Raw genomic sequence first — 9982 nt, forward strand, 5'->3', positions numbered from 1 at the left:
ACCAGAAAGTGCCACGTGGCCTTTGTGACAGCTTTCTTCATTGTCCCTCCATCTGATCCCTAAGATTCACACGGCATCTGAAGGCCCTCTGTAATACCACAGTAACCTGGTAGTTTATGAGGCATACACAGTTCCCTGGGGCTAACAGGCTGGGCAAGACCTGATTAAACAGAAGGACGGATTTGACCTAAAATACTGCAAGAAGATATTAGGAGCCGATAAAAGGAACCACCAGGCCTCTGTAGGCAGACAGGCTGAAGGGTGCACTGTGGCATGGGGGTCTTCAAAGGCTTGCAGCAGGGTTCCCTCCAGAGCAGACTACCTCCACACCTGTCCCTCCACACACACCCCGACCTCTGCGCCTCGTCGTCCTCTCCTAACCACTACCCTGTGCTTAGACAAATGGCTTTTCTGGAAACTTCTACCCCTCCTCACTTTCTCACCTGCTGTGATGGTATCCACATCCTTGGCTGCCAGCTCTTCCACGTCTGACCTCTTTCTCAGCTCAAACCTCCGGGATAAACCTTCTCGGGGTTTCCATAATTCCTGGATCAACAGGGGCTTCTCATTATCCCCAAACACCCGGAAGCACTGGGCCTGCCACGGCCGTCCAGGGGACCCAGCCCGGCCCACCACATCGCACAGCACGTACTGGCTGGCACACGCAGGGTCCAGGGCATAGCGCTCCAGGGCCTCCTTCACCAGCTCCTGGGCACTGGAGGTGCCCGTGGCCAGGACACTCTTGTAGTGCGTGCCAGTGCAGACACTGTCCCCAAACACCTTCAGGACGCCAGGGGCTGACAGCTGGGTGGAAAGCTCTGCGGGGTCATCGCTGGCACCCAGGCTGCAGAAGGTGGAGTCCAGTTCCCTGTACTTGTAGCTCAGTGTCCGGGACAGCACACTGGACAGCAGCTGGCTCTGTCGCTTCAGCTTGCTCTTGGCGGGTGGAGACATGATGAAGTGCGTCCCATAAAACATGGTGGGCAAGTCTTCATGGGCAGGACCAAGGCTTCAGCCAAAGGGTGGGGAGAGGCTGGGCCTGGGAGAACAAAGCAAGAGGTCAGCACCAACCATCATGAGCACCAGGAGCAAAGGAAACATGAGTTCCAACCAAGTGGACAGAAGAGTCACTCAGTGTCCCAGCCCTGTGGACACCACCACAGGTCAGACCCCACCAGAGCACCTGCATTAAGGACAGGATCACAGCCTGAGGGGTCACAGGGACAAAGCAGGTTTGATGGGCTGAAACACACTTCAGGGAAAGCCACTACTAAGAAGCATGATGAGGTCACCAAAAGTAAGACATGCTCCGTCCGTCACAGGGCTGACTTCCAGGAAGCACGGGGCACAAGGCACAAGGAACAGCGCAGCTGACAGCTGGGTGAGGGACAGGTTTGCCGGACAGCCCGAATTGGCTCCATGCCCCCAGGTTGAGCCCACCATCCAGGACCACCACAGCCAAGGAAAAGGGATAAACAAGTTGGGGACCAAGCTTCCCTCTCCATAAACTCTGAAAATCCCCTGCACCACAGTCGGTAGTGTGGACTACCAAGTCACCCAGTCACAGAGACAAGTGGAGCTGGGGAAGCAGGTAAGATGGCAGCCATGTTCACAGCATAATAAGCAATCAGACCCTTGAAACACGAACCTCCAGAAAGCGCCACTCCTCCACAACCCGGCAGAAGAGGCTGGTCCCACTTGAAGGGACAATTCCCTGGGACACAGCTTAGAATGTCCACAACGCCACAATGGACACAAGGCCTCTTCCAGAACCAGTGGAAGCATGCTTGGAATTTGTGCATTCCACCCACCGCGTCCAGCCAGCACAGGCCTCTCCAGGCCACAGACACCCAACCTCACTAAGAGGAGAAGCCGGCCTTGCACAGCTTTGTGTGTGTGTGTTCTAGAGTCCTAATTCTAATGTCCTTAGTGTCCCACAGGCTTAGAGGTGGAGATTATTAGTCTCCCTACAAATCTCAGTGGGGCAGGAGAGCAGATAGAAGGGACGGGTTCTCGAGGCATTGCTGTAGGACAAGGGACACTGGAAAGCTGTGCACACAGTTCCTGGGTGGCTGCACCCCACTTCTGCGCTCATGTTCTCACCAAAAACAAAAGCAGACAGACCACTGAGCTAGGAGAAGAGCCCGTTTTCTAAAAGGCTTTGGAAAGAGTGGCCCAGGACCCAGTAAAAGCAGCATGGGCACCTGCCATTGTAACTCCAGCCAACTCCTGTGGGTCAATTAACATTCCCAGCCTCAACTCACATGCGGTTCTGAGGGCACTGGACAGGGCTTTGAAAGGGAAAGTGGCTGCATAGGGCAGAAGTACCCAGGGAGCCCCTCAACAGAAAAGGAACCACACCATCTTCAGGACACCAAAGAGTGAACTCTCCAGGCCTCCGACACTGACTCTGCAAATCAGTTTTCCTTCAGGCCGCCATGCACCTTGGCTGCGTCCTGCTCCCTGAAGCCACAAAGACTGTCATGAATGAACCTGAAAAGCAGGCCACGGCCATTCGGTTGCTGTAGAGCCAGTGGCCTGCCTGCTGCCATGCAGGAGAGAAGCCTGAGAGAAGCCTGAGCTCTTCCGAATCGCTCTGTTAGCTTCACATAGAACACCAATGTGTGCCCTAGAAGGGTGAAACGTCCCCTACTCCTACAACCTACTGCTTATGGTTTACCACTGCAAAGCCTTTTGAAGTACTGGTTTTCCAAAAACCTGAATTTGCAGCTGGGAGTCTGGGAGACGCTAAACAGTCTTAAGCAGGAACACAGGAGGTTCTCTTGGGGCTCAGTGGGTCAAGATATAGAGGAGTCAAGAAGTCAAAGCCTGGGCTGGGGATGTGGCTCAAGCGGTAACGCGCTCACCTGGCATGCTGGGTTCGATCCTCAGTATCACATAAAATAAAGATGTTGTGTCCACCAAAAACTGAAGAATAAATATTAAAAAAAAATTCTTTCCTCTCTCTCTCTAAAAAAAAAAAAAAGTCAAAGCCTTTGTTTCTCCTCCCCTGAGGTGCATGCCACAAGTCTCTTTGTCAAATCCTAAGAAGTCCAGAACCAACTGTGGATTCCCCTCACGGATCCATCATTTATTTTACAGTAAAAGCATTTTCCGAGGGTACTCCTGTCACAAATGTGCGGCTCTGAATCTGCACACCCTATCAGCAGGTTCAAATCATTCCCAAAAAAGTACTTGAATCAGAGATCAGAGTCCCTGCAAACAGCCCCTCAAATCAGCCCTTACTGACCATCCCTAAGGGGTGCACAACCCTGCCTGAGAAATTTCCCATGGGACTCTCAAGATGCCCTTGCTCAAAAACCTCAAGGCTGGAACACATTCTCAGAGGACCTGACTTTCACTTGGCCTAATTGGCCACCTTTCTGGAGGAGAGCAGACATCTCTGCCAGAGGTTCTCCAGGGTCCCAAGCCCAACCCAAAGTGGGCAACAGCATAGCCTCTGCCACCAGGCACCCTATGGCTCGGAAAGCCTCTGCTTCTGCAGACGGTGTCTGAATGTAAATTTAAGCACAACACCAAAAGCTGTGGAAGCTACGCTTAGTTGGGGAAAAGTCATGATTCAAATTCAAGGAGTATTTAAAAGGCCCCCAGATACAATGGAGAAGTGAACTGGCATCTTGCACACAGAGGTGGATGCAGGCTTGGTAAGTTCTGATGCTTCCATTAAAAAAAAAAAAATGGAAAATTACAAATACACAACTGCTAGTCCCCCTTCCAGGGCCTCACAAGTGAGGGGCCCTGGAGCTTGAACTTCAGAGATGCCCCTCCCTCCTTTCCAGCAGCCTCTTGAGCCAGATTCTAAGGAAGAGTTAGGAAAATCATGAAAAATAAGAGAGACATGTGAGTTGGGAGAAAGTGACTCATTCCTTTCCAAAAACTCCTTCTTAACCCCAAGAAGTCCTGGTAAACCAGAACCTTATCTAGTTGGGGTTTTACAGAAAATTTTCTTCTCCTTATGATCATTCTCCCTGTGGTCATTGCAGAAGGTGCTGCTGTGCACACATCCCTGTGGCCACTTGCACACACACACTGCTTTCCTTTCTAATCACAAAATGAAGAGTAGAGCCTGTTTGTCTAAAGGGACAAATTTGATTTTTAAAAGGCCAGGAGGAGTGCAGGAAAATCCTACAGAGTGGAGCACGCCCTGCGTAACCAGATCTGTTTTTCTGGAAGTGTGACCTGCCTTTTCCTTTTCTGCTCAATTCTCGCCTCTGTCACACAAACACTAGGGAAAGCGTAGGGCCCAGAGCGCCAGAGTGCAGGACGCTTGCTTTGGCAGCTCTCAGAGAATGTTTCTCTCTTGTTCTCAAGAAAGAGTCCCATTTCTGATGAAAAGCCAGCCCAAGTCACAGCGGCAGGGGCAGAGACAGAGGTCAGTTGCAGGGCTGACATGGGTGGAGGGATGTCTCTCTGTTCCAACAGGACAATGTGGAACCCATTATCATTCCACCAGGAGGACAAACAGCAAACTTTGCAAACTGAGCTTTATCCCTGCTTCTTCAAATACTATCTTTACAGCTTTGAGACAGAGCGAAGCTTTTGATTGCCAACATAATTCAATCAGGTTTCATTCTGCCTGCTAGGCTCCTGAGAGGGAATGACTTCCCCAGTGGGATTAAAGACTGGCTCCTCTTTGGAATGCACAAGAGGTGGCCCGTGTTAACCGAGACACCGGTAATCAAATTCTTTTTGGCAATTCAGATTAACCAAGCCCTTGACAGGCGACAGGGGCTGGGCGGGCAGGCAGGTCTGCACCCTCCAAGGCCCCACCCACCGGCTCCCCAGGGAAATAAACCAGGTCTCCAGAGGCCTGGAGCTCCCGCTCAGCATCTGTCTCCAGGGATGCAGTATTTGTTGGGGGACTGGAAGTGGGACAGAAATAGCGGGGAAACAATGCCTGTCTCCGCACTCGGGCGGAGAACGCCTTGCCGGCGGGGAGGTGATAGGGGGCGGGAGAGTGCGGTACCCCGCGCCGCACTCTCCCGCGGCGCCCCGCGCCAGATTCCCGCTCCAAGGTACCTCTAAGGAAATCAATGAGGGGAGTCCCCCGGTGCTGGGGGTTGGCCGCGGGCCTGACCCTGGCAGCCCGCGGGCCAGGTCACTCGCGCACCCGGGCCTTCGGGGACCGCGCCGGGCCCGAGAGGAGGTCGGTCACTATGGCAACGAAGCAAGCCTGCCTCCCCCCACACCCGGATTCGCGGCGGGTAAAAAGCCCCGCGCGGTCCCGCGGCCCCAAGCGCGCGACCCACCGCCCCCAGCCCGCGGCCCCCGCGCCCCTGGGCCCCCGTAACCTCAGAGCAGCACAGCCTGGGCCACCCCCGCCACCACCTACCCTCCTCGCGCGCCCCCCACTCACCTCCAACGCTGCCCTCCGCTGCCGCCGCCGCCACCGCGTCCCCGCGCGGCTCCCACGCCCGCCGTTAGCGGGAGCCGGTGCCTGGGACCTACACGCGCCGCGGCGCCTCCTGCTGGCCGCGCAACGGACGGGGCGGGGCCTCGGGGCGGGGCCTACGAAAGGCGTGGCCTTTGGGAGGGTGGGGCGAGAAGAGGCGGGCGGTGAGTTGGAACCTCGGTGCCCAATAGACGAAGAGGAAGCTTCTAGGGGCGGAGCCACCCGTCGAGGAAAGAGGCTATGCGCTGGCGCCTCCTGCCGGCCACTCAATGGATGGGGATAGGCTAGGGCTCGGGGGCGGGGCCTCTGGAAGGGCGGGTATCTGCCGGGGGCGGGGCCTGTGCTAAGCCGGTCGCCACTTGGGGCCTCTGTGTTCCCAAGTTGGTTGGGTGGTGTTTCCACTCTCACCTTCTGTGTGGACAGGTGTGGATGGGTACAGAACTGGGCTCCTCGATTTATGAACATCTAAGATATTGAAAGGGAAAAGGGTTTCCTTACCCCCCACCCAGCAGCTGGAGCTTTAAGAGACAAAGCAGATGGTGGCACTAGGCTTAAACGAGGCAAAACGGGGCCAGGTCAGCTCAGGGGCTCTGGCCCAACTGCCTTCCCTGGTCACTTGTTTTGTTTTTTCTTTTATAAAGCCCATGACCTTAGCCCTCTGCCTTGGTGTTAACTTTGAGGAATGCTTCTCACAGGGAGATTCTTTTAGACTTTTCTGTTGCTGCTGACCTGAGAGATTCCCGTGGTGTGCGATCACAATGCAGAATTCCCACGCTGGGGCCCCCCTTTTTGTTGACAGTGATGGAGTTATAATATTTCCTAGTAATGACCCCATATTTGAGATGGGGGAATGGGAATGGGGACAGACATCTGTAAATGACCATGTTCTATATGCCAGGCCTTTTACTAAGGACTTTACCTCGGTTATCTCACTCCACGGTGGCATCAACCCTTGTGAAGCAGATAAGAAAAGAGGTTTGGAGAATCAGGCTGCCCGAGGCTGAGCCAAGACTTGGCTTTTCTGATAAAATAACTCCCACGAATCTTTGCATGACCCGCCCTCCCCGCAATACACACCAGTCTGCTCAACCGCCATGGGATGGGAGGTTGTAACCAAAATGGCACGCTGGATTATGTCATGGAGGGCAATCTCCCAAGAGACAATTTCAGAGCTGGAAAGATAGCCTGGGTTTAGGCCTGGGTTTTCCTCCAAAGGTATTCCTCACAATCACCAGGGCCGGGCTTCTACTCTCCCCAAACCCTCTTCCATAGGGATTGGAAAGCTACAGTCTGGGGGCCAGATCCAATTTGCTATTTTTATAAATAAAGTTTTATTGGAACCCAGCTGCACCCTTTTGTTTGCATATTGTCTATGACTGTTTTTATGCAATAGAGAGACTTTATAGCCCAAAAGCCTAGAACATTTATTATCTGGCCCTTTGTAGAAAAAAAAATGTGCTGGTCCCTTCCAGTAACACCCGCTGTCTAGTACTGTTCCTCACCTTTGTGTCTACCCCGGCCAGTTCTCTGCATGGAGCTCCTTCCTCAACTGAGCTGTGCTGCTCGAGCCTCCATAACAAAATACCACAGACAGGTCCTTAAAAAATAGGAGTTTCCTTTTTAAAAAAATATTTTTTTAGTTGTTGATGGATCTTTATTTTATTTGCTTATTTATATGTGGTGCTGGGAATCAAACACAGTGCCTTACATGAACGAGGCAAGTGCTCTACCTTGGAGCTACAACTCCAGCCCCAGGAGTTTCCTTTTTAACAGTTGTGTTTAAGTCCAAGACCAAGGTGACAGCAGGGTTGGTTTCTTCTATGGCCCCTCTCAGATTTAAGTTGGCCACCTTCTCACAGTGTCCTCACCTGGCCTTCCTCTGTGTGTGCCTCTCGAATGTCTCTGTGTATCCTGGTTTCCTCTCCTCCCAAGGACACCAGTCAGATTGGATTAGGGTCCACCCTCATTTAATTTAATCACCTCTTTAAAGTCCTTACCTCCAAATTCAGTCATAAGTACCGTATGTTAGGGCTTCAACATGTGTATTTTATGGGGACACAATTTCTCCCATAACACCTACTTTCATCACCTGGTTTGTCTCTACTCATCCTTTAAATCCTCACAGGAAGTGTGGTAGTCAACCTCCAAGATGGCCCCCAGTGATTCACAGCTCTTGGTTTTCACACCCTAGACAGACTTACATTGAATAGGATTGAATTGTGTAACCAATAAGGTGTTGCCAAAATGGCACTGTGACTTCCGGAACTACTTAATAAAAGAGCTGCCTTTGCCCTCACTCCCACTTAGATGAGTAATTCTTAAGGAAGCCAGCCGCCATGTTGGGAGGACACTCAAGCAGCTCCAGAGGGAAAGGAGAAAGTGGAGCATCTGCCAACAGTCACCACCCACTCACCATCAGTGTCAGCGAGTGCACTGGATGTGGTCCCTCCAGCCTCCATAGTCATCAGAATGCTGCATCCCTGACCAACATCTTGATAAAGTCAAATGAGGGACCAGGAGCCAGAACCTCTCAGCAAAGCTGCTCCCAAAGCCCTGGCTCTCATAAACCACGTTTGATAATAAATGGCTATTATTATTGATTCAAGCACTGAGTTTTGGGGGGCAGTTTGTTATGTGGCATTAGGTAACTAATACCCATCACTCCAGAAGGCCTTCCCCTCCCCCCCCAAACATGGCTACCTGTCCTTCTTTGTATTCCCACAACCTTTTGTGTTTTTTCTTTTCATTAAGCCAGTCCACATTAGTCAAATTATGCTCCTTAAACATAAATCAGATGTTGCTACTTCTCCACCTATAATCTTCTAACAATTTCCTTTTACACTTTAAATACAGAAGGATTCACAAAACCCTGCTCCCACCGGGCCCTGCTGGCAGCCGCAGCTTCCCTTCTGTCACAGAGCTCCAGGCCCCTGAACTGTCTCCAAGCACACTAACTCACGTCCCTCCTCCCAGACCTTTCCTCTTGCCATCTCCTATGCCTGAATGCTCTTTCTGCTGTGTGCACGAGGGTGTGTCCATCCTAGTCTGCTGACACCTCCTGACATCACCCCCGATTTATTTAATTCATAGACCTTTGTCACTGCTGAACTTCATCCACTTGTATATTTCAGACACGATAGTTTATGTTCCTTTACTATTATCTTTGGCGCATAGTAGGCTTATAATAAATATTTGTTAAATGAATAAATGAATGGATAGATTTCCATCTCCTCCCACTCCCTCCTCGACTGGAAGTTTCTCAAGGGCAAGTCCAGTTTTGTTCACCTTTGTCTCTCAGCAGCTGCACCCAGGCAAGCGATCAAAACAAGTTTTTCGACAATTAGGTTGACTATCTTTGAGACTCTTACTGGACAGAAATGGAGTGTTGAGCTGCTCTCTTTGGCCACTGGAAGGTGGAAGTGTCCTGGGACCTAAGGAAAGGACCCACTGAACCCAAAAGAGAAGCATCTGGTTAAGGTCAAAGGGTGGTTCCTTAGGTTTTACTAGGGACAAAGAGAATGGGCTCTTGGGAGAGCCAGGAGAGAGGAAGATGACTGCAGACACAGGCAATTAACAATTTAGCACCTCTTGGCACTGGTAACATATGGGGTGACAGAGTGACAGCAATGAGCCAGGCACCTTCTAGGAACTTACATTCTGGTGAACAGTAAAGAAATCATTCTATTGCAGTGAGATAGCAATTAGATGACAGCTAATGCTGTATAACAAACACTCAGAGGCTTATACTAGGAAGCATTCACTGCTGCTCATGGGTCTGCAGGTTCCTGTTGCTCCAGTGAGCTGGACTTGAACTGGCAGGGTTTGGCCTCAGATCTTCTCTACATGTCTCCTCATTCAGGAAGCAGTACTCTCCAGGGGCATGGTCTTCCCCTGATCGGTGGCAGGAAAAAGAAAGAAAACACATGTTGAACCAGATGTGCTTGGGAGGATCTGATATTTCCATCAATATTGATTTTTTTATTTGTTTACTTGACACGTCACCTGTGAGCACTGGTTTATGACATATACAGGAGAAAAAATGATGACAGATGACAGATGATACTACATATTAACATTTTATTTTGAGAACTGATAGTAAGTGGCCATTTTTTCCCCAAATTTAGGGTAAAAGAGGCCCAGGTGGAGATCTTCTCTCTAGTGCCCAAGAAAAGAAATGGGTAAGTTTCAGAATCTGACTTCACTGATTTGTGGACCCAAAGCCAAAAGAGGCCAACAGATTTGCCCAGGTTCACAAAATGAATCACAGATTACTTCTCCCTTGTGAATCACTATAAAAAAGACACATTAAACATTGGAGAGGATATGGCGAAATCATATCCTCGGCTGGTAGGAATGTAGCATTGTGCTTCAAAAACAACCGTTTGGCGGTCCCTCAAATGATGATACACAGAATGGCCATATGACCCAGAATTTCTACTCTGAAGTCTATTCCCAAGAGAAATGAAGACATAGTTCTACACAAATACTCACCTACAAAATGTTTACAGCATTATTTTAATAGCCCAAAAGGTAGAAATAAAGGTGGAAACCCAGATGTCCATCAATGGG

The 9982-nt window shown here is 50.7% G+C and overlaps 1 protein-coding gene and 1 long non-coding RNA gene across 5 annotated transcripts in view; one reads left to right on the top strand and one right to left on the bottom strand.

Moving 5' to 3' along the window:
• The window catches only part of RADIL (Rap associating with DIL domain), a 56396-nt gene extending 50899 nt beyond the window's left edge, over window positions 1-5497 (bottom strand). For all 4 annotated transcript variants that reach the window (XM_081297748.1, XM_081297750.1, XM_081297749.1 and 1 more), the window contains exons 1-2: window positions 5378-5497; window positions 444-1039 (exon numbers count right to left, since the gene is read on the bottom strand). In XM_081297748.1, coding sequence (XP_081153874.1) covers window positions 444-978 — 535 coding nt within the window. In that variant the 5' untranslated portion in view covers window positions 979-1039; window positions 5378-5497. The remainder of the gene's footprint in view (window positions 1-443; window positions 1040-5377) is intronic.
• LOC308651056 lies at window positions 4278-8454 on the top strand. Its single transcript, XR_014022478.1, has 3 exons — window positions 4278-4393; window positions 4540-4695; window positions 7721-8454. It is a non-coding gene; the product is annotated as an uncharacterized lncRNA (long non-coding RNA).
• Window positions 8455-9982: the final 1528 nt, after the last annotated feature.

This window comes from Spermophilus citellus, assembly GCF_964194105.1.
Source record: "Spermophilus citellus genome assembly, chromosome: 6".
Taxonomy (NCBI): domain Eukaryota; kingdom Metazoa; phylum Chordata; class Mammalia; order Rodentia; family Sciuridae; genus Spermophilus; species Spermophilus citellus.